Raw genomic sequence first — 23,454 nt, 5'->3', positions numbered from 1 at the left:
CTGGGAGCCAATCACTCCTCCGCCTACATACAACACAAGGACATAAACACGTGGGAGCGAACAGTTCACGGAAAAACCACTGGGACATGGAGAGCATGTATCACACTCACACACACACACACACACACACACACACACACACACACACACACACACACACACACACACACACACACACACACACACACTCTATAGGTTTCTCTCTCTCTTATGGAGACACAGAACAGAGTGAAGATGATGATCAAGTCCAGTTTACCACTCAGAAGCCCCGCTCTGCAAAACAGCTCATCTGATCCCAAGCAGACTAAGAGCACAGAGGAAGTAATACTGGTTTTTATTTAGTGGTACATCAATGATAAGCTCTTATATGGGACGTCAAAAGGAACAAGCATCTTTTCTGGGTGCGGCGTTTGAAGCCAATCTGACAAAGCGAAGCAGATTAACGATAGCTGCAGGAGTCATCCCCGGCAGTCGCGATGCAGCACCGATCTAACGGAGAGAAAGACGGTCAATAATAGTGACGGTGGGGAGAGGGGTCACTGAGGGATGGTGTGGGGGAGCTCGATTAACGTCAGTGGGGATACAGTCAGTGACGGTGCTGGGGGAGAGGGGTCACTGAGGGATGGTGTGGGGGAGCTGGATTAACGTCAGTGGGGATACAGTCAGTGACGGTGCTGGGGGAGAGGAGACAGTGAGGAACAGTGTGGGGGAGCTGGATTAACGTCAGTGGGGATACAGTAAGTGACAGTGTGCTGGGGGAGAGGGGTCACTGAGGGATGGTGTGGGGGAGCTGGATTAACGTCAGTGGGGATACAGTCAGTGACGGTGCTGGGGGGAGAGGGGTCACTGAGGGCTGGTGTGGGGGAGCTGGATTAACGTCAGTGGGGATACAGTCAGTGACGGTGCTGGGGGAGACGGGTCACTGAGGGACGGTGTGGGGGAGCTGGATTAACGTCAGTGGGGATACAGTCAGTGACAGTGTGCTGCGGGAGAGGGGTCACTGAGGGATGGTGTGGGGGAGCTGGATGAACGTCAGTGGGGATACAGTCAGTGACGGTGCTGGGGGAGAGGGGTCACTGAGGGATGGTCTGGGGGAGCTGGATTAACGTCAGTGGAGATACAGTCAGTGACAGGGTGCAGGGGGAGAGGGGTCACTGAGGGACGGTATGGGGGAGCTGGATTAACGTCAGTGCGGATACAGTCAGTGACAGTGTGTTGGGGGAGAGGGGTCACTGAAGGATGGTGTGGGGGAGCTGGATTAACGTCAGGGGCGATAAAGTCAGTGACAGGGTGATGGGGGAGAGGGGTCACTGAGAGATGGTGTGGGGGAGCTGGATTAACGTCAGTGGGGATACAGTCAGTGACAGTGTGCTGGGGGAGAGGGGTCACTGAGGGATGGTGTGGGGGAGCTGGATTAACGTCAGTGGGGATACAGTCAGTGACAGTGTGCTGGGGGAGAGGGGTCACTAAGGGATGGTGTGGGGGAGCTGGATTAACGTCAGTGGGGATACAGTCAGTGACGGCGCTGGGGGAGAGGGGTCACTGAGGGATGGTGTGGGGGAGCTGGATTAACGGCAGTGGGGATACAGTCAGTGACGGTGCCGGGGAGAGGGGTCACTGAGGGATGGTGTGGGGGAGCTGGATTAACGTCAGTGGGGATACAGTCAGTGACGGCGCTAGGGGAGAGGGGTCACTGAGGGATGGTGTTGGGGAGCTGGATTAACGTCAGTGGGGATACAGTCAGTGACGGTGCTGGGGGAGAGGGATCACTGAGGGACGGTGTGGGGGAGCTGGATTAACGTCAGTGGGGATACAGTCAGTGACAGTGTGCTGGGGGAGAGGAGACAGTGAGGAACAGTGTGGGGGAGCTGGATTAACGTCAGTGGGGATACAGTCAGTGACAGTGTGCTGGGGGAGAGGGGTCACTGAGGGATGGTGTGGGGGAGCTGGATTAACGTCAGTGGGGATAAAGTCAGTGACAGTGTGCTGGGGGAGAGGGGTCACAGAGGGATGGTGTGGGGGAGCTGGATTAACGTCAGTGGGGATACAGTCAGTGACAGTGCTGGGGGAGAGGGGTCACTGAGGGATGGTGTGGGGGAGCTGGATTAACGTCAGTGGGGATACAGTCAGTGACAGTGTGCTGGGGGAGAAGAGACAGTGAGGGATGGTGTGGGGGAGCTGGATTAACGTCAGTGGGGATACAGTCAGTGACAGGGTGCTGGGGGAGAGGGGTCACTGAGGGACGGTGTGAGGGAGCTGGATTAACGTCAGTGGAGATACAGTCAGTGACAGGGTGACGGGGGAGAGGGGTCACTGAGGGATGGTGTGGGGGAGCTGGATTAACGTCAGTGGGGATACAGTCAATGACAGTCTGCTGGGGGAGAGGGGTCACTGAGGGACGGTGTGGGGGAGCTGGATTAACGTCACTGGGGATACAGTCAGTGACAGTGTGCTGGGGGAGAGGAGACAGTGAGGAACAGTGTGGGGGAGCTGGATTAACGTCAGTGGGGATAAAGTCAGTGACAGTGTGCTGGGGGAGAGGGGTCACAGAGGGATGGTGTGGGGGAGCTGGATTAACGTCAGTGGGGATACAGTCAGTGACAGTGCTGGGGGAGAGGGGTCACTGAGGGATGGTGTGGGGGAGCTAGATTAACGTCAGTGGGGATACAGTCAGTGACAGTGTGCTGGGGGAGAAGAGACAGTGAGGGATGGTGTGGGGGAGCTGGATTAACGTCAGTGGGGATACAGTCAGTGACAGTGTGCTGGGGGGAGAGGGGTCACTGAGGGATGGTGTGGGGGAGCTGGATTAACGTCAGTGGGGAACAGTCAGTGACAGGGTGACGGGGAGAGGGGTCACTGAGGGATGGTGTGGGGGAGCTGGATTAACGTCAGTGGTGATACAGTCAGTGACAGTGTGCTGGGGGAGAGGAGACAGTGAGGAACAGTGTGGGGGAGCTAGATTAACGTCAGTGGGGATACAGTCAGTGACAGTGTGCTGGGGGAGAGGGGTCACTGAGGGATGGTGTGGGGGAGCTGTATTAACGTCAGTGGGGATACAGTCAGTGACGGTGCTGGGGGAGAGGGGTCACTGAGGGATGGTGTGGGGGAGCTGGATTAACGTCCGTGGGGATACAGTCAATGACAGTGTGCTGGGGGAGAGGGGTCACTGAGGGATGGTGTGGGGGAGCTGGATTAACGTCAGTGGGGATACAGTCAGTGACAGTGTGCTGGGGAAGAGGGGTCACTGACGGATGGTGTGGGGGAGCTGGATTAACGTCAGTGGGGATACAATCAGTTACAGTTTGCTGGGGGGAGAGGGGTCACTGAGCGATGGTGTGGGGGAGCTGGATTAACGTCAGTGGGGATACAGTCAGTGACGGTGCTGGGGGAGAGGGGTCACTGAGGGATGGTGTGGGGGAGCTGGATTAACGTCAGTGGGGATACAGCCAGTGACAGGGTGCTGGGGGAGAGGGGTCACTGAGGGACGGTGTGAGGGAGCTGGATTAACGTCAGTGGGGATACAGTCAGTGACAGGGTGCTGGGGGAGAGGGTTCACTGAGGGATGGTGTGTGAGAGCTGGATTAACGTCAGTGGGGATACAGTCAGTGACAGTGTGCTGGGGGAGAGGGGTCACAGAGGGATGGTGTGAGGGAGCTGGATTAACGTCAGTGGGGATACAGTCAGTGACAGTGTGCTGGGGGAGAGGAGACAGTGAGGAACAGTGTGGGGGAGCTGGATTAACGTCAGTGGGGTTACAGTCAGTGACAGTGTGCTGGGGGGACAGGGGTCACTGAGGGATGGTGTGGGGGAGCTGGATTAACGTCAGTGGGGATACAGTCAGTGACGGTGCTGGGGGAGACGGATCACTGAGGGATGGTGTGGGGGAGCTGGATTAACGTCAGTGGGGATACAGTCAGTGACAGGGTGCTGGGGGAGAGGGGTCACTGAGGGACGGTGTGAGGCAGCTGGATTAACGTCAGTGGGGATACAGTCAGTGACAGGGTGATGGGGGAGAGGGGTCACTGAGGGATGGTGTGGGGGAGCTGGATTAACGTCAGTGGGGATACAGTCAGTGACAGTGTGCTGGGGGAGAAGGGTCACTGTATCCCTACTGACATTAATCCAGCTCCCCCACACCATCCCTCAGTGACCCTTCTCCCCCAGCACCCTGTGACTGACTGTACCCCCCTGACGTTAATCCAGCTCCCCCACACCATCCCTCAGTGACCCCTCTCCCCCAGCACACTGTCACTGACTGTATCCCCACGGACGTTAATCCAGCTCCCCCACACTGTTCCTCGCTGAAGAGGGGTCACTGAGGGATAGTGTGGGGGAGCTGGATTAACGTCAGTGGGGATACAGTCAGTGACAGGGTGCTGGGGGGAGAGGGGTCACTGAGGGATGGTGTGGGGGAGCTGGATTAACGTCAGTGGGGATACAGTCAGTGACAGTGTGCTGGGGCAGAGGGGTCACTGAGGGATGGTGTGGGGGAGCTGGATTAACGTCAGTGGGGATACAGTCAGTGACAGGGTGCTGGGGGAGAGGGCTCACTGAGGGATGGTGTGGGGGAGCTGGATTAACGTTAGTGGGGATACAGTCAGTGAGAGGGTGATGGGGGAGAGGGGTCACTGAGGGATGGTGTGGGGGAGCTGGATTAACATCAGTGGGGATACAGTCAGTGACAGGGTGCTGGGGGAGAGGGGTCACTGAGGGACGGTGTGGGGGAACTGGATTAACGTCAGTGGGGATACAGTCAGTGACAGGGTGCTGGGGGGAGAGGGGTCACTGAGGGATGGTGTGGGGGAGCTGGATTAACGTCAGTGGGGATACAGTCAGTGACAGTGTGCTGGGGCAGAGGGGTCACTGAGGGATGGTATGGGGGAGCTGGATTAACGTCAGTGGGGATACAGTCAGTGACAGGGTGCTGGGGGAGAGGGCTCACTGAGGGATGGTGTGGGGGAGCTGGATTAACGTTAGTGGGGATACAGTCAGTGAGAGGGTGATGGGGGAGAGGGGTCACTGAGGGATGGTGTGGGGGAACTGGATTAACATCAGTGGGGATACAGTCAGTGACAGGGTGCTGGGGGAGAGGGGTCACTGAGGGACGGTGTGGGGGAACTGGATTAACGTCAGTGGGGATACAGTCAGTGACAGGGTGCTGGGGGGAGAGGGGTCACTGAGGGATGGTGTGGGGGAGCTGGATTAACGTCAGTGGGCATACAGTCAGTGACAGTGTGCTGGGGCAGAGGGGTCACTGAGGGATGGTGTGGGGGAGCTGGATTAACGTCAGTGGGGATACAGTCAGTGACAGGGTGCTGGGGGAGAGGGCTCACTGAGGGATGGTGTGGGGGAGCTGGATTAACGTTAGTGGGGATACAGTCAGTGAGAGGGTGATGGGGGAGAGGGGTCACTGAGGGACGGTGTGGGGGAACTGGATTAACGTCAGTGGGGATACAGTCAGTGACAGGGTGCTGGGGGGAGAGGGGTCACTGAGGGCTGGTGTGGGGGAGCTGGATTAACGTCAGTGGGGATACAGTCAGTGACGGTGCTGGGGGAGAGGGGTCACTGAGGGATGGTGTGGGGGAGCTGGATTAACGTCAGTGGGGATACAGTCAGTGACAGTGTGCTGGGGGAGAGGGGTCACTGAGGGATGGTGTGGGGGAGCTGGGTTAACGTCAGTGGGGATACAGTCAGTGACAGTGTGCTGGGGGAGAGGGGTCACTGAGGGATGGTGTGGGGGAGCTGGATTAACGTCAGTGGGGATACAGTCAGTGACAGTGTGCTGGGGGGAGAGGGATCACTGAGCGATGGTGTGGGGGAGCTAGATTAACGTCAGTGGGGATACAGTCAGTGACAGGATGCTGGGGGAGAGGTGTAACTGAGGGACGGTGTGAGGGAGCTGGATTAACGTCAGTGGGGATACAGTCAGTGACAGGGTGATGGGGAGAGGGGTCACTGAGGGATGGTGTGGGGGAGCTGGATTAACGTCAGTGGGGATACAGTCAGTGATAGTGTGCTGGGGGAGAGGAGACAGTGAGGAACAGTGTGGGGGAGCTGGATTAACGTCAGTGGGGATACAGTCAGTGACAGTGTGCTGGGGGAGAGGGGTCACTGAGGGATGGTGTGGGGGAGCTGGATTAACGTCAGTGGGGTACAGTCAGTCACAGGGTGCAGGGGGAGAGGGGTCACTGAGGGATGGTGTGGGGGAGCTGGATTAATGTCAGTGCGGATACAGTCAGTGAAGGTGCTGGGGGAGAGGGGTCACTGAGGGATAGTGTGGGGGAGCTGAATTAACGTCAGTGGGGATACAGTCAGTGACAGGGTGCTGGGGGAGAGGGGACACTGAGGGACGGTGTGAGGGAGCTGGATTAACGTCAGTGGGGATACAGTCAGTGACAGGGTGATGGGGGAGAGGGGTCACTGAGGGATGGTGTGGGGGAGCTGGATTAACGTCAGTGGGGATACAGTCAGTGACAGTGTGCTGGGGCAGAGGGGTCACTGAGGGATGGTGTGGGGGAGCTGGATTAACGTCAGTGGGGATACAGTCAGTGACAGGGTGCTGGGGGAGAGGGCTCACTGAGGGATGGTGTGGGGGAGCTGGATTAACGTTAGTGGGGATACAGTCAGTGAGAGGGTGATGGGGGAGAGGGGTCACTGAGGGATGGTGTGGGGGAGCTGGATTAACATCAGTGGGGATACAGTCAGTGACAGGGTGCTGGGGGAGAGGGGTCACTGAGGGACGGTGTGGGGGAACTGGATTAACGTCAGTGGGGATACAGTCAGTGACAGGGTGCTGGGGGGAGAGGGGTCACTGAGGGATGGTGTGGGGGAGCTGGATTAACGTCAGTGGGGATACAGTCAGTGACAGTGTGCTGGGGCAGAGGGGTCACTGAGGGATGGTGTGGGGGAGCTGGATTAACGTCAGTGGGGATACAGTCAGTGACAGGGTGCTGGGGGAGAGGGCTCACTGAGGGATGGTGTGGGGGAGCTGGATTAACGTTAGTGGGGATACAGTCAGTGAGAGGGTGATGGGGGAGAGGGGTCACTGAGGGATGGTGTGGGGGAGCTGGATTAACATCAGTGGGGATACAGTCAGTGACAGGGTGCTGGGGGAGAGGGGTCACTGAGGGACGGTGTGGGGGAACTGGATTAACGTCAGTGGGGATACAGTCAGTGACAGGGTGCTGGGGGGAGAGGGGTCACTGAGGGATGGTGTGGGGGAGCTGGATTAACGTCAGTGGGGATACAGTCAGTGACAGGGTGCTGGGGGAGAGGGGACACTGAGGGACGGTCTGAGGGAGCTGGATTAACGTCAGTGGGGATACAGTCAGTGACAGGGTGATGGGGGAGAGGGGTCACTGAGGGATGGTGTGGGGGAGCTGGATTAACGTCAGTGGGGATACAGTCAGTGACAGTGTGCTGGGGCAGAGGGGTCACTGAGGGATGGTGTGGGGGAGCTGGATTAACGTCAGTGGGGATACAGTCAGTGACAGGGTGCTGGGGGAGAGGGCTCACTGAGGGATGGTGTGGGGGAGCTGGATTAACGTTAGTCGGGATACAGTCAGTGAGAGGGTGATGGGGGAGAGGGGTCACTGAGGGATGGTGTGGGGGAGCTGGATTAACATCAGTGGGGATACAGTCAGTGACAGGGTGCTGGGGGAGAGGGGTCACTGAGGGACGGTGTGGGGGAACTGGATTAACGTCAGTGGGGATACAGTCAGTGACAGGGTGCTGGGGGGAGAGGGGTCACTGCGGGATGGTGTGGGGGAGCTGGATTAACGTCAGTGGGGATACAGTCAGTGACAGTGTGCTGGGGCAGAGGGGTCACTGAGGGATGGTGTGGGGGAGCTGGATTAACGTCAGTGGGGATACAGTCAGTGACAGGGTGCTGGGGGAGAGGGCTCACTGAGGGATGGTGTGGGGGAGCTGGATTAACGTTAGTGGGGATACAGTCAGTGAGAGGGTGATGGGGGAGAGGGGTCACTGAGGGACGGTGTGAGGGAGCTGGATTAACGTCAGTGGGGATACAGTCAGTGACAGGGTGCTGGGGGAGAGGGTTCACTGAGGGATGGTGTGTGAGAGCTGGATTAACGTCAGTGGGGATACAGTCAGTGACAGTGTGCTGGGGGAGAGGGGTCACAGAGGGATGGTGTGAGGGAGCTGGATTAACGTCAGTGGGGATACAGTCAGTGACAGTGTGCTGGGGGAGAGGAGACAGTGAGGAACAGTGTGGGGGAGCTGGATTAACGTCAGTGGGGTTACAGTCAGTGACAGTGTGCTGGGGGGACAGGGGTCACTGAGGGATGGTGTGGGGGAGCTGGATTAACGTCAGTGGGGATACAGTCAGTGACGGTGCTGGGGGAGACGGATCACTGAGGGATGGTGTGGGGGAGCTGGATTAACGTCAGTGGGGATACAGTCAGTGACAGGGTGCTGGGGGAGAGGGGTCACTGAGGGACGGTGTGAGGCAGCTGGATTAACGTCAGTGGGGATACAGTCAGTGACAGGGTGATGGGGGAGAGGGGTCACTGAGGGATGGTGTGGGGGAACTGGATTAACGTCAGTGGGGATACAGTCAGTGACAGGGTGCTGGGGGGAGAGGGGTCACTGAGGGCTGGTGTGGGGGAGCTGGATTAACGTCAGTGGGGATACAGTCAGTGACGGTGCTGGGGGAGAGGGGTCACTGAGGGATGGTGTGGGGGAGCTGGATTAACGTCAGTGGGGATACAGTCAGTGACAGTGTGCTGGGGGAGAGGGGTCACTGAGGGATGGTGTGGGGGAGCTGGGTTAACGTCAGTGGGGATACAGTCAGTGACAGTGTGCTGGGGGAGAGGGGTCACTGAGGGATGGTGTGGGGGAGCTAGATTAACGTCAGTGGGGATACAGTCAGTGACAGTGTGCTGGGGGGAGAGGGATCACTGAGCGATGGTGTGGGGGAGCTAGATTAACGTCAGTGGGGATACAGTCAGTGACAGGATGCTGGGGGAGAGGTGTAACTGAGGGACGGTGTGAGGGAGCTGGATTAACGTCAGTGGGGATACAGTCAGTGACAGGGTGATGGGGAGAGGGGTCACTGAGGGATGGTGTGGGGGAGCTGGATTAACGTCAGTGGGGATACAGTCAGTGATAGTGTGCTGGGGGAGAGGAGACAGTGAGGAACAGTGTGGGGGAGCTGGATTAACGTCAGTGGGGATACAGTCAGTGACAGTGTGTTGGGGGAGAGGGGTCACTGAGGGATGGTGTGGGGGAGCTGGATTAACGTCAGTGGGGTACAGTCAGTCACAGGGAGCAGGGGGAGAGGGGTCACTGAGGGATGGTGTGGGGGAGCTGGATTAATGTCAGTGCGGATACAGTCAGTGAAGGTGCTGGGGGAGAGGGGTCACTGAGGGATAGTGTGGGGGAGCTGAATTAACGTCAGTGGGGATACAGTCAGTGACAGGGTGCTGGGGGAGAGGGGACACTGAGGGACGGTGTGAGGGAGCTGGATTAACGTCAGTGGGGATACAGTCAGTGACGGTGATGGGGGAGAGGGGTCACTGAGGGATGGTGTGGGGGAGCTGGATTAACGTCAGTGGGGATACAGTCAGTGACAGTGTGCTGGGGCAGAGGGGTCACTGAGGGATGGTGTGGGGGAGCTGGATTAACGTCAGTGGGGATACAGTCAGTGACAGGGTGCTGGGGGAGAGGGCTCACTGAGGGATGGTGTGGGGGAGCTGGATTAACGTTAGTGGGGATACAGTCAGTGAGAGGGTGATGGGGGAGAGGGGTCACTGAGGGATGGTGTGGGGGAGCTGGATTAACATCAGTGGGGATACAGTCAGTGACAGGGTGCTGGGGGAGAGGGGTCACTGAGGGACGGTGTGGGGGAACTGGATTAACGTCAGTGGGGATACAGTCAGTGACAGGGTGCTGGGGGGAGAGGGGTCACTGAGGGATGGTGTGGGGGAGCTGGATTAACGTCAGTGGGGATACAGTCAGTGACAGTGTGCTGGGGCAGAGGGGTCACTGAGGGATGGTGTGGGGGAGCTGGATTAACGTCAGTGGGGATACAGTCAGTGACAGGGTGCTGGGGGAGAGGGCTCACTGAGGGATGGTGTGGGGGAGCTGGATTAACGTTAGTGGGGATACAGTCAGTGAGAGGGTGATGGGGGAGAGGGGTCACTGAGGGATGGTGTGGGGGAGCTGGATTAACATCAGTGGGGATACAGTCAGTGACAGGGTGCTGGGGGAGAGGGGTCACTGAGGGACGGTGTGGGGGAACTGGATTAACGTCAGTGGGGATACAGTCAGTGACAGGGTGCTGGGGGGAGAGGGGTCACTGAGGGATGGTGTGGGGGAGCTGGATTAACGTCAGTGGGGATACAGTCAGTGACAGGGTGCTGGGGGAGAGGGGACACTGAGGGACGGTCTGAGGGAGCTGGATTAACGTCAGTGGGGATACAGTCAGTGACAGGGTGATGGGGGAGAGGGGTCACTGAGGGATGGTGTGGGGGAGCTGGATTAACGTCAGTGGGGATACAGTCAGTGACAGTGTGCTGGGGCAGAGGGGACACTGAGGGACGGTCTGAGGGAGCTGGATTAACGTCAGTGGGGATACAGTCAGTGACAGGGTGCTGGGGGAGAGGGCTCACTGAGGGATGGTGTGGGGGAGCTGGATTAACGTTAGTCGGGATACAGTCAGTGAGAGGGTGATGGGGGAGAGGGGTCACTGAGGGATGGTGTGGGGGAGCTGGATTAACATCAGTGGGGATACAGTCAGTGACAGGGTGCTGGGGGAGAGGGGTCACTGAGGGACGGTGTGGGGGAACTGGATTAACGTCAGTGGGGATACAGTCAGTGACAGGGTGCTGGGGGGAGAGGGGTCACTGAGGGATGGTGTGGGGGAGCTGGATTAACGTCAGTGGGGATACAGTCAGTGACAGTGTGCTGGGGCAGAGGGGTCACTGAGGGATGGTGTGGGGGAGCTGGATTAACGTCAGTGGGGATACAGTCAGTGACAGGGTGCTGGGGGAGAGGGCTCACTGAGGGATGGTGTGGGGGAGCTGGATTAACGTTAGTGGGGATACAGTCAGTGAGAGGGTGATGGGGGAGAGGAGTCACTGAGGGATGGTGTGGGGGAGCTGGATTAACATCAGTGGGGATACAGTCAGTGACAGGGTGCTGGGGGAGAGGGGTCACTGAGGGACAGTGTGGGGGAACTGGATTAACGTCAGTGGGGATACAGTCAGTGACAGGGTGCTGGGGGGAGAGGGGTCACTGAGGGACGGTGTGGGGGAGCTGGATTAACGTCAGTGGGGATACAGTCAGTGACGGCGCTGGGGGAGAGGGGTCACTGAGGGATGGTGTGGGGGAGCTGGATTAACGTCAGTGGGGATACAGTCAGTGACAGTGCGCTGGGGGGAGAGGGGTCACTGAGGGATGGTGTGGGGGAGCTGGATTAACGTCACTGGGGATACAGTCAGTGACGGCGCTAGGGAGAGGGGTCACTGAGGGATGGTGTTGGGGAGCTGGATTAACGTCAGTGGGGATACAGTCAGTGACGGTGCTGGGGGAGAGGGGTCACTGAGGGACGGTGTGGGGGAGCTGGATTAACGTCAGTGGGGATACAGTCAGTGACAGTGTGCTGGGGGAGAGGAGACAGTGAGGAACAGTGTGGGGGAGCTGGATTAACGTCAGTGGGGATAAAGTCAGTGACAGTGTGCTGGGGGAGAGGGGTCACTGAGGGATGGTGTGGGGGAGCTGGATTAATGTCAGTGCGGATACAGTCAGTGAAGGTGCTGGGGGAGAGGGGTCACTGAGGGATAGTGTGGGGGAGCTGGATTAACGTCAGTGGGGATACAGTTAGTGACAGGGTGCTGGGGGAGAGGGGTCACTGAGGGATGGTGTGGGGGAGCTGGATTAACGTCAGTGGGGATACAGTCAGTGACAGTGTGCTGGGGCAGAGGGGTCACTGAGGGATGGTGTGGGGGAGCTGGATTAACGTCAGTGGGGATACAGTCAGTGACAGGGTGCTGGGGGAGAGGGCTCACTGAGGGATGGTGTGGGGGAGCTGGATTAACGTTAGTGGGGATACAGTCAGTGAGAGGGTGATTGGGGAGAGGGGTCACTGAGGGATGGTGTGGGGGAGCTGGATTAACATCAGTGGGGATACAGTCAGTGACAGGGTGCTGGGGGAGAGGGGTCACTGAGGGACGGTGTGGGGGAACTGGATTAACGTCAGTGGGGATACAGTCAGTGACAGGGTGCTGGGGGAAGAGGGGTCACTGAGGGATGGTGTGGGGGAGCTGGATTAACGTCAGTGGGGATACAGTCAGTGACAGTGTGCTGGGGCAGAGGGGTCACTGAGGGATGGTGTGGGGGAGCTGGATTAACGTCAGTGGGGATACAGTCAGTGACAGGGTGCTGGGGGAGAGGGCTCACTGAGGGATGGTGTGGGGGAGCTGGGTTAACGTTAGTGGGGATACAGTCAGTGAGAGGGTGATGGGGGAGAGGGGTCACTGAGGGATGGTGTGGGGGAGCTGGATTAACATCAGTGGGGATACAGTCAGTGACAGGGTGCTGGGGGAGAGGGGTCACTGAGGGACGGTGTGGGGGAACTGGATTAACGTCAGTGGGGATACAGTCAGTGACAGGGTGCTGGGGGGAGAGGGGTCACTGAGGGATGGTGTGGGGGAGCTGGATTAACGTCAGTGGGGATACAGTCAGTGACAGGGTGCTGGGGGAGAGGGGACACTGAGGGACGGTGTGAGGGAGCTGGATTAACGTCAGTGGGGATACAGTCAGTGACAGGGTGATGGGGGAGAGGGGTCACTGAGGGATGGTGTGGGGGAGCTGGATTAACGTCACTGGGGATACAGTCAGTGACAGTGTGCTGGGGCAGAGGGGTCACTGAGGGATGGTGTGGGGGAGCTGGATTAACGTCAGTGGGGATACAGTCAGTGACAGGGTGCTGGGGGAGAGGGCTCACTGAGGGATGGTGTGGGGGAGCTGGATTAACGTTAGTGGGGATACAGTCAGTGAGAGGGTGATGGGGGAGAGGGGTCACAGAGGGATGGTGTGGGGGAGCTGGATTAACATCAGTGGGGATACAGTCAGTGAAAGGGTGCTGGGGGAGAGGGGTCACTGAGGGACGGTGTGGGGGAACTGGATTAACGTCAGTGGAGATACAGTCAGTGACAGGGTGCTGGGGGGAGAGGGGTCACTGAGGGATGGTGTGGGGGAGCTGGATTAACGTCAGTGGGGATACAGTCAGTGACAGTGTGCTGGGGGAGAGGAGACAGTGAGGAACAGTGTGGGGGAGCTGGATTAACGTCAGTGGGGATAAAGTCAGTGACAGTGTGCTGGGGGAGAGGGGTCACTGAGGGATGGTGTGGGGGAGCTGGATTAATGTCAGTGCGGATACAATCAGTGAAGGTGCTGGGGGAGAGGGGTCACTGAGGGATAGTGTGGGGGAGCTGGATTAACGTCAGTGGGGATACAGTTAGTGACAGGGTGCTGGGGGAGAGGGGACACTGAGGGACGGTGTGAGGGAGCTGGATTAACGTCAGTGGGGATACAGTCCGTGACAGGGTGATGGGGGAGAGGGGTCACTGAGGGATGGTGTGGGGGAGCTGGATTAACGTCAGTGGGGATACAGTCAGTAACAGTGTGCTGGGGCAGAGGGGTCACTGAGGGATGGTGTGGGGGAGCTGGATTAACGTCAGTGGGGATACAGTCAGTGACAGGGTGCTGGGGGAGAGGGCTCACTGAGGGATGGTGTGGGGGAGCTGGATTAACGTTAGTGGGGATACAGTCAGTGAGAGGGTGATGGGGGAGAGGGGTCACTGAGGGATGGTGTGGGGGAGCTGGATTAACATCAGTGGGGATACAGTCAGTGACAGGGTGCTGGGGGAGAGGGGTCACTGAGGGACGGTGTGGGGGAACTGGATTAACGTCAGTGGGGATACAGTCAGTGACAGGGTGCTGGGGGAAGAGGGGTCACTGAGGGATGGTGTGGGGGAGCTGGATTAACGTCAGTGGGGATACAGTTAGTGACAGTGTGCTGGGGCAGAGAGGTCACTGAGGGATGGTGTGGGGGAGCTGGATTAACGTCAGTGGGGATACAGTCAGTGACAGGGTGCTGGGGGAGAGGGCTCACTGAGGGATGGTGTGGGGGAGCTGGGTTAACGTTAGTGGGGATACAGTCAGTGAGAGGGTGATGGGGGAGAGGGGTCACTGAGGGATGGTGTGGGGGAGCTGGATTAACATCAGTGGGGATACAGTCAGTGACAGGGTGCTGGGGGAGAGGGGTCACTGAGGGACGGTGTGGGGGAACTGGATTAACGTCAGTGGGGATACAGTCAGTGACAGGGTGCTGGGGGGAGAGGGGTCACTGAGGGATGGTGTGGGGGAGCTGGATTAACGTCAGTGGGGATACAGTCAGTGACAGGGTGCTGGGGGAGAGGGGACACTGAGGGACGGTGTGAGGGAGCTGGATTAACGTCAGTGGGGATACAGTCAGTGACAGGGTGATGGGGGAGAGGGGTCACTGAGGGATGGTGTGGGGGAGCTGGATTAACGTCACTGGGGATACAGTCAGTGACAGTGTGCTGGGGCAGAGGGGTCACTGAGGGATGGTGTGGGGGAGCTGGATTAACGTCAGTGGGGATACAGTCAGTGACAGGGTGCTGGGGGAGAGGGCTCACTGAGGGATGGTGTGGGGGAGCTGGATTAACGTTAGTGGGGATACAGTCAGTGAGAGGGTGATGGGGGAGAGGGGTCACAGAGGGATGGTGTGGGGGAGCTGGATTAACATCAGTGGGGATACAGTCAGTGACAGGGTGCTGGGGGAGAGGGATCACTGAGGGACGGTGTGGGGGAACTGGATTAACGTCAGTGGGGATACAGTCAGTGACAGGGTGCTGGGGGGAGAGGGGTCACTGAGGGATGGTGTGGGGGAGCTGTATTAACGTCAGTGGGGATACAGTCAGTGACAGTGTGCTGGGGCAGAGGGGTCACTGAGGGATGGTGTGGGGGAGCTGGATTAACATCAGTGGGGATACAGTCAGTGACAGGGTGCTGGGGGAGAGGGCTCACTGAGGGATGGTGTGGGGGAGCTGGATTAATGTTAGTGGGGATACAATCAGTGAGAGGGTGATGGGGGAGAGGGGTCACTGAGGGATGGTGTGGGGGAGCTGGATTAACATCAGTGGGGATACAGTCAGTGACAGGGTGCTGGGGGAGAGGGGTCACTGAGGGACGGTGTGGGGGAACTGGATTAACGTCAGTGGGGATACAGTCAGTGACAGGGTGCTGGGGGGAGAGGGGTCACTGAGGGATGGTGTGGGGGAGCTGGATTAACGTCAGTGGGGATACAGTCAGTGACGGCGCTGGGGGAGAGGGGTCACTGAGGGATGGTGTGGGGGAGCTGGATTAACGTCAGTGGGTATACAGTCAGTGACAGTGCGCTGGGGGGAGAGGGGTCACTGAGGGATGGTGTGGGGGAGCTGGATTAACGTCACTGGGGATACAGTCAGTGACGGCGCTAGGGGAGAGGGGTCACTGAGGGATGGTGTTGGGGAGCTGGATTAACGTCAGTGGGGATACAGTCAGTGACGGTGCTGGGGGAGAGGGGTCACTGAGGGACGGTGTGGGGGAGCTGGATTAACGTCAGTGGGGATACAGTCAGTGACAGTGTGCTGGGGGTGAGGAGACAGTGAGGAACAGTGTGGGGGAGCTGGATTAACGTCAGTGGGGATAAAGTCAGTGACAGTGTGCTGGGGGAGAGGGGTCACAGAGGGATGGTGTGGGGGAGCTGGATTAACGTCAGTGGGGATACAGTAAGTGACAGTGCTGGGGGAGAGGGGTCACTGAGGGATGGTGTGGGGGAGCTGGATTAACGTCAGTGGGGATACAGTCAGTGACAGTGTGCTGGGGGAGAAGAGACAGTGAGGGATGGTGTGGGGGACCTGGATTAACGTCACTGGGGATACAGTCAGTGACAGGGTGCTGGGGGAGAGGGGTCACTGAGGGACGGTGTGAGGGAGCTGGATTAACGTCAGTGGAGATACAGTCAGTGACAGGGTGACGGGGGAGAGGGGTCACTGAGGGATGGTGTGGGGGAGCTGGATTAACGTCAGTGGTGATACAGTCAGTGACAGTGTGCTGGGGGAGAGGGGTCACTGAGGGGTGGTGTGGGGGAGCTGGATTAACGTCAGTGGGGATACAATCAGTTACAGTTTGCTGGGGGGAGAGGGGTAACTGAGCGATGGTGTGGGGGAGCTGGATTAACGTCAGTGGGGATACAGTCAGTGACGGTGCTGGGGGAGAGGGGTCACTGAGGGATGGTGTGTGGGAGCTGGATTAACGTCAGTGGGGATACAGCCAGTGACAGGGTGCTGGGGGAGAGGGGTCACTGAGGGACGGTGTGAGGGAGCTGGATTAACGTCAGTGGGGATACAGTCAGTGACAGGGTGATGGGTGAGAGGGGTCACTGAGGGATGGTGTGGGGGAGCTGGATTAACGTCAGTGGGGATACAGTCAGTGACAGGGTGCTGGGGGAGAGGGGTCACTGAGGGATGGTGTGGGGGAGCTGGATTAACGTCAGTGGGGATACAGTCAGTGAAGGTGCTGGGGGAGAGGGGTCACTGAGGGATGGTGTGGGGGAGCTGGATTAACGTCAGTGGGGATACAGTCAGTGACAGTGTGCTGGGGGAGAGGGGTCACTGAGTAATAGTGTGGGGGAGCTGGATTAACGTCAGTGGGGATACAGTCAGTGACAGGGTGCTGGGGGAGAGGGGTCACTGAGGGACAGTGTGGGGGAACTGGATTAACGTCAGTGGGGATACAGTCAGTGACAGGGTGCTGGGGGGAGAGGAGTCACTGAGGGATAGTGTGGGGTAGCTGGATTAACGTCAGTGGGGATACAGTCAGCGACAGGGTGCTGGGGGAGAGGGGTCACTGAGGGACAGTGTGGGGGAACGAGATTAACGTCAGTGGGGATACAGTCAGTGACAGGGTGCTGGGGGGAGAGGGGTCACTGAGGGATGGTGTGGGGGAGCTGGATTAACGTCAGTGGCGATACAGTCAGTGACAGGGTGCTGGGGGAAAGGGGTCACTGAGGGATGGTGTGAGGGAGCTGGATTAACGTCGGTGGGGATACAGTCAGTGACAGGGTGATGGGGGAGAGGGGTCACTGAGGGATGGTGTGGGGGAGCTGGATTAACGTCACTGGGGATACAGTCAGTGACAGTGTGCTGGGGCAGAGGGGTCACTGAGGGATGGTGTGGGGGAGCTGGATTAACGTCAGTGGGGATACAGTCAGTGACAGGGTGCTGGGGGAGAGGGCTCACTGAGGGATGGTGTGGGGGAGCTGGATTAACGTTAGTGGGGATACAGTCAGTGAGAGGGTGATGGGGGAGAGGGGTCACTGAGGGATGGTGTGGGGGAGCTGGATTAACATCAGTGGGGATACAGTCAGTGACAGGGTGCTGGGGGAGAGGGGTCACTGAGGGACGGTGTGGGGGAACTGGATTAACGTCAGTGGGGATACAGTCAGTGACAGGGTGCTGGGGGGAGAGGGGTCACTGAGGGATGGTGTGGGGGAGCTGGATTAACGTCAGTGGGGATACAGTCAGTGACAGTGTTGTGGGGCAGAGGGCTCACTGAGGGATGGTGTGGGGGAGCTGGATTAACATCAGTGGGGATACAGTCAGTGACAGGGTGCTGGGGGAGAGGGCTCACTGAGGGATGGTGTGGGGGAGCTGGATTAACGTTAGTGGGGATACAGTCAGTGAGAGGGTGATGGGGGAGAGGGGTCACTGAGGGATGGTGTGGGGGAGCTGGATTAACATCAGTGGGGATACAGTCAGTGACAGGGTGCTGGGGGAGAGGGGTCACTGAGGGACGGTGTGGGGGAACTGGATTAACGTCAGTGGGGATACAGTCAGTGACAGGGTGCTGGGGGGAGAGGGGTCACTGAGGGATGGTGTGGGGGAGCTGGATTAACGTCAGTGGGGATACAGTCAGTGACGGCGCTGGGTGAGAGGGGTCACTGAGGGATGGTGTGGGGGAGCTGGATTAACGTCAGTGGGTATACAGTCAGTGACAGTGCGCTGGGGGGAGAGGGGTCACTGAGGGATGGTGTGGGGGAGCTGGATTAACGTCACTGGGGATACAGTCAGTGACGGCGCTAGGGGAGAGGGGTCACTGAGGGATGGTGTTGGGGAGCTGGATTAACGTCAGTGGGGATACAGTCAGTGACAGGGTGCTGGGGGAGAGGGGTCACTGAGGGATGGTGTGGGGGAGCTGGATTAACGTCAGTGGGGATACAGTCAGTGAAGGTGCTGGGGGAGAGGGGTCACTGAGGGATGGTGTGGGGGAGCTGGATTAACGTCAGTGGGGATACAGTCAGTGACAGGGTGCTGGGGGAGAGGGGTCACTGAGGGACAGTGTGGGGGAACTAGATTAACGTCAGTGGGGATACAGTCAGTGACAGGGTGCTGGGGGGAGAGGGGTCACTGAGGGATGGTGTGGGGGAGCTGGATTAACGTCAGTGGCGATACAGTCAGTGACAGGGTGCTGGGGGAGAGGGGTCACTGAGGGACAGTGTGGGGGAACTGGATTAACGTCAGTGGGGATACAGTCAGTGACGGTGCTGGGGGAGAGGAGTCACTAAGGGATGGTGTCGGGGAGCTGGATTAACGTCAGTGGGGATACAGTCAGTGACAGTGTGCTGGGGGAGAGGGGTCACTGAGGGATGGTGTGGGGGAGCTGGATTAACGTCAGTGGGGATACAGTCAGTGACAGGGTGCTGGGGGAGAGGGGTCACTGAGGGACGGTGTGAGGGAGCTGGATTAACGTCAGTGGGGATACAGTCAGTGACGGTGCTGGGGGAAAGGGTTCACTGAGGGATGGTGTGGGGGAGCTGGATTAACGTCAGTGGGGATACAGTCAGTGACGGTGCTGGGGGAGTGGGGTCACTGAGGGATGGTGTGGGAGAGCTGGATTAGTGTCAGTGGGGATACAGTCAGTGACAGTGTGCTGGGGGAGAGGGGTCACTGAGGGACGGTGTGAGGGAGCTGGATTAACGTCAGTGGGGATACAGTCAGTGACGGTGCTGGGGGAAAGGGGTCACTGAGGGATGGTGTGGGGGAGCTGGATTAACGTCAGTGGGGATACACTCAGTGACGGTGCTGGGGGAGTGGGGTTACTGAGGGATGGTGTGGGAGAGCTGGATTAACCTCAGTGGGGATACAGTCAGTGACGGTGCTGGGGGGAGAGGGGTCACTGAGGGATGGTGTGGGGGAGCTGGATTAACATCAGTGGGGATGCAGTCAGTGACAGGGTGCTGGGGGAGAGAAGACAGTGAGGAACAGTGCGGGGGAGCTGGATTAACGTCAGTGGGGATACAGTCAGTGACGGTGCTGGGGGAGACGGGTCACTGAGGAACAGTGTGGGGGAGCTGGATTAACGTCAGTGGGGATACAGTCAGTGACAGTGTGCTGGGGGAGAGGGGTCACAGAGGGATGGTGTGGGGGAGCTGGATTAACGTCAGTGGGGATACAGTCAGTGACGGTGCTGGGGGAGAGGGGTCACCGAGGGATGGTGTGGGGGAGCTGGATTAACGTCAGTGGGGTTACAGTCAGTGACAGTGTGCTGGGGGAGAAGAGACAGTGAGGGATGGTGTGAGGGAGCTGGATTAACGTCAGTGGGGATACAGTCAGTGACAGTGTGCTGGGGGGATAGGGGTCACTGAGGGATGGTGTGGGGGAGCTGGATTAACGTCAGTGGGGATACAGTCAGTGACAGTGTGCTGGGGGAGAGGAGACAGTGAGGAACAGTGTGGGGGAGCTGGATTAACATCAGTGGGGATACAGACAGTGATAGTGTGCTGGGGGAGAGGGGTCACTGAGGGACGGTGTGAGGCAGCTGGATTAACGTCAGTGGGGATACAGTCCGTGACAGGGTGAAGGGGGAGAGGGGTCACTGAGGGATGGTGTGGGGGAGCTGGATTAACGTCAGTGGGGATACAGTCAGTGACAGTGTGCTGGGGGAGAGGAGACAGTGAGGAACAGTGTGGGGGAGCTGGATTAACGTCAGTGGGGATACAGTCAGTGACAGTGTGCTGGGGGGGAGGGGTCACTGAGGGGTGGTGTGGGGGAGCTGGATTAACGTCAGTGGGGATACAATCAGTTACAGTTTGCTGGGGGGAGAGGGGTAACTGAGCGATGGTGTGGGGGAGCTGGATTAACGTCAGTGGGGATACAGTCAGTGACGGTGCTGGGGGAGAGGGGTCACTGAGGGATGGTGTGGGGGAGCTGGATTAACGTCAGTGGGGATACAGCCAGTGACAGGGTGCTGGGGGAGAGGGGTCACTGAGGGACGGTGTGAGGGAGCTGGATTAACGTCAGTGGGGATACAGTCAGTGACAGGGTGATGGGTGAGAGGGGTCACTGAGGGATGGTGTGGGGGAGCTGGATTAACGTCAGTGGGGATACAGTCAGTGACAGGGTGCTGGGGGAGAGGGGTCACTGAGGGATGGTGTGGGGGAGCTGGATTAACGTCAGTGGGGATACAGTCAGTGAAGGTGCTGGGGGAGAGGGGTCACTGAGGGATGCTGTGGGGGAGCTGGATTAACGTCAGCTGGGGATACAGTCAGTGACAGTGTGCTGGGGGAGAGGGGTCACTGAGTAATAGTGTTGGGGGAGCTGGATTAACGTCAGTGGGGATACAGTCAGTGACAGGGTGCTGGGGGAGACGGGGTCACTGAGGGACAGTGTGGGGGAACTGGATTAACGTCAGTGGGGATACAGTCAGTGACAGGGTGCTGGGGGGAGAGGAGTCACTGAGGGATAGTGTGGGGGAGCTGGATTAACGTCAGTGGGGATACAGTCAGCGACAGGGTGCTGGGGGAGAGGGGTCACTGAGGGACAGTGTGGGGGAACTAGATTAACGTCAGTGGGGATACAGTCAGTGACAGGGTGCTGGGGGGAGAGGGGTCACTGAGGGATGGTGTGGGGGAGCTGGATTAACGTCAGTGGCGATACAGTCAGTGACAGGGTGCTGGGGAAAGGGGTCACTGAGGGATGGTGTGAGGGAGCTGGATTAACGTCAGTGGGGATACAGTCAGTGACAGGGTGATGGGGGAGAGGGGGTCACTGAGGGATGGTGTGGGGGAGCTGGATTAACGTCACTGGGGATACAGTCAGTGACAGTGTGCTGGGGGAGAGGGGTCACTGAGGGATGGTGTGGGGGAGCTGGATTAATGTCAGTGCGGATACAGTCAGTGAAGGTGCTGGGGGAGAGGGGTCACTGAGGGATAGTGTGGGGAGAGCTGGATTAACGTCAGTGGGGATACAGTTAGTGACAGGGTGCTGGGGGAGAGGGGGTCACTGAGGGATGGTGTGGGGGAGCTGGATTAACGTCAGTGGGGATACAGTCAGTGACAGTGTGCTGGGGCAGAGGGGTCACTGAGGGATGGTGTGGGGGAGCTGGATGTAACGTCAGTGGGGATACAGTCAGTGACAGGGTGCTGGGGGAGAGGGCTCACTGAGGGATGGTGTGGGGGAGCTGGATTAACGTTAGTGGGGATACAGTCAGTGAGAGGGTGATGGGGGAGAGGGGTCACTGAGGGATGGTGTGGGGGAGCTGGATTAACATCAGTGGGGATACAGTCAGTGACAGGGTGCTGGGGGAGAGGGGTCACTGAGGGACAGTGTGGGGGAACTGGATTAACGTCAGTGGGGATACAGTCAGTGACAGGGTGCTGGGGGAAGAGGGGTCACTGAGGGATGGTGTGGGGGAGCTGGATTAACGTCAGTGGGGATACAGGTCAGTGACAGTGTGCTGGGGCAGAGGGGTCACTGAGGGATGGTGTGGGGGAGCTGGATTAACGTCAGTTGGGGATACAGTCAGTGGACAGGGTGCTGGGGGAGAGGGCTCACTGAGGGATGGTGTGGGGGAGCTGGGTTAACGTTAGTGGGGATACAGTCAGTGAGAGGGTGATGGGGGAGAGGGGTCACTGAGGGATGGTGTGGGGGAGCTGGATTAACATCAGTGGGGATACAGTCAGTGACAGGGTGCTGGGGGAGAGGGGTCACTGAGGGACGGTGTGGGGGAACTGGATTAACGTCAGTGGGGATACAGTCAGTGACAGGGCTGCTGGGGGGAGAGGGGTCACTGAGGGATGGTGTGGGGGAGCTGATTAACGTCAGTGGGGATACAGTCAGTGACAGGGTGCTGGGGGAGAGGGGACACTGAGGGACGGTGTGAGGCGAGCTGGATTAACGTCAGTGGGGATACAGGTCAGTGACAGGGTGATGGGGAGAGGGGTCACTGAGGGATGGTGTGGGGGAGCTGGATTAACGTCACTGGGGATACAGTCAGTGACAGTGTGCTGGGGCAGAGGGGTCACTGAGGGATGGTGTGGGGGAGCTGGATTAACGTCAGTGGGGATACAGTCAGTGACGTGACAGGTGCTGGGGGAGAGGGCTCACTGAGGGATGGTGTGGGGGAGGCTGGATTAACGTTAGTGGGGATACAGTCAGTGAGAGGGTGATGGGGAGAGGGGTCACAGAGGGATGGTGTGGGGGAGCTGGATTAACATCAGTGGGGATACAGTCAGTGAAAGGGTGCTGGGGAGAGGGGTCACTGAGGGACGGTGTGGGGGAACTGGATTAACGTCAGTGGAGATACAGTCAGTGACAGGGTGCTGGGGGGAGAGGGGTCACTGAGGGATGGTGTGGGGGAGCTGGATTAACGTCAGTGGGGATACAGTCAGTGACAGTGTGCTGGGGGAGAGGAGACAGTGAGGAACAGTGTGGGGGAGCTGGATTAACGTCAGTGGGGATAAAGTCAGTGACAGTGTGCTGGGGGAGAGGGGTCACTGAGGGATGGTGTGGGGGGAGCTGGATTAATGTCAGTGCGGATACAATCAGTGAAGGTGCTGGGGGAGAGGGGTCACTGAGGGATAGTGTGGGGGAGCTGGATTAACGTCAGTGGGGATACAGAGTTAGTGACAGGGTGCTGGGGGAGAGGGGTCACTGAGGGACGGTGTGAGGGAGCTGGATTAACGTCAGTGGGGATACAGTCAGTGACAGGGTGCTGGGGGAGAGGGCTCACTGAGGGATGGTGTGGGGGAGCTGGATTAACGTTAGTGGGGATACAGTCAGTGAGAGGGTGATGGGGGAGAGGGGTCACTGAGGGATGGTGTGGGGGAGCTGGATTAACATCAGTGGGGATACAGTCAGTGACAGGGTGCTGGGGGAGAGGGGTCACTGAGGGACGGTGTGGGGGAACTGGATTAACGTCAGTGGGGAGTACAGTCAGTGACAGGGTGCTGGGGAAGAGGGGTCACTGAGGGATGGTGTGGGGGAGCTGGATTAACGTCAGTGGGGATACAGTCAGTGACAGTGTGCTGGGCAGAGGGGTCACTGAGGATGGTGTGGGGAGCTGGATTACGTCGTGGGGGATACA

The 23,454-nt window shown here is 58.6% G+C and overlaps 1 protein-coding gene across 4 annotated transcripts in view; it reads right to left on the bottom strand.

Moving 5' to 3' along the window:
• Positions 1–318: 318 nt before the first annotated feature.
• Positions 319–23,454, bottom strand: part of mto1 (mitochondrial tRNA translation optimization 1) — a 97,785-nt gene continuing 74,649 nt past the window's right edge. For all 4 annotated transcript variants that reach the window (XM_072271438.1, XM_072271437.1, XM_072271436.1 and 1 more), the window contains one exon: positions 319–489. In XM_072271438.1, the coding sequence (XP_072127539.1) occupies positions 376–489 (114 nt within the window). In that variant the 3' untranslated portion in view covers positions 319–375. The remainder of the gene's footprint in view (positions 490–23,454) is intronic.

Source organism: Mobula birostris, chromosome 11, assembly GCF_030028105.1.
Source record: "Mobula birostris isolate sMobBir1 chromosome 11, sMobBir1.hap1, whole genome shotgun sequence".
NCBI classification, from domain to species: domain Eukaryota; kingdom Metazoa; phylum Chordata; class Chondrichthyes; order Myliobatiformes; family Myliobatidae; genus Mobula; species Mobula birostris.
This window is presented reverse-complemented; position numbering and strand designations above follow the sequence as displayed.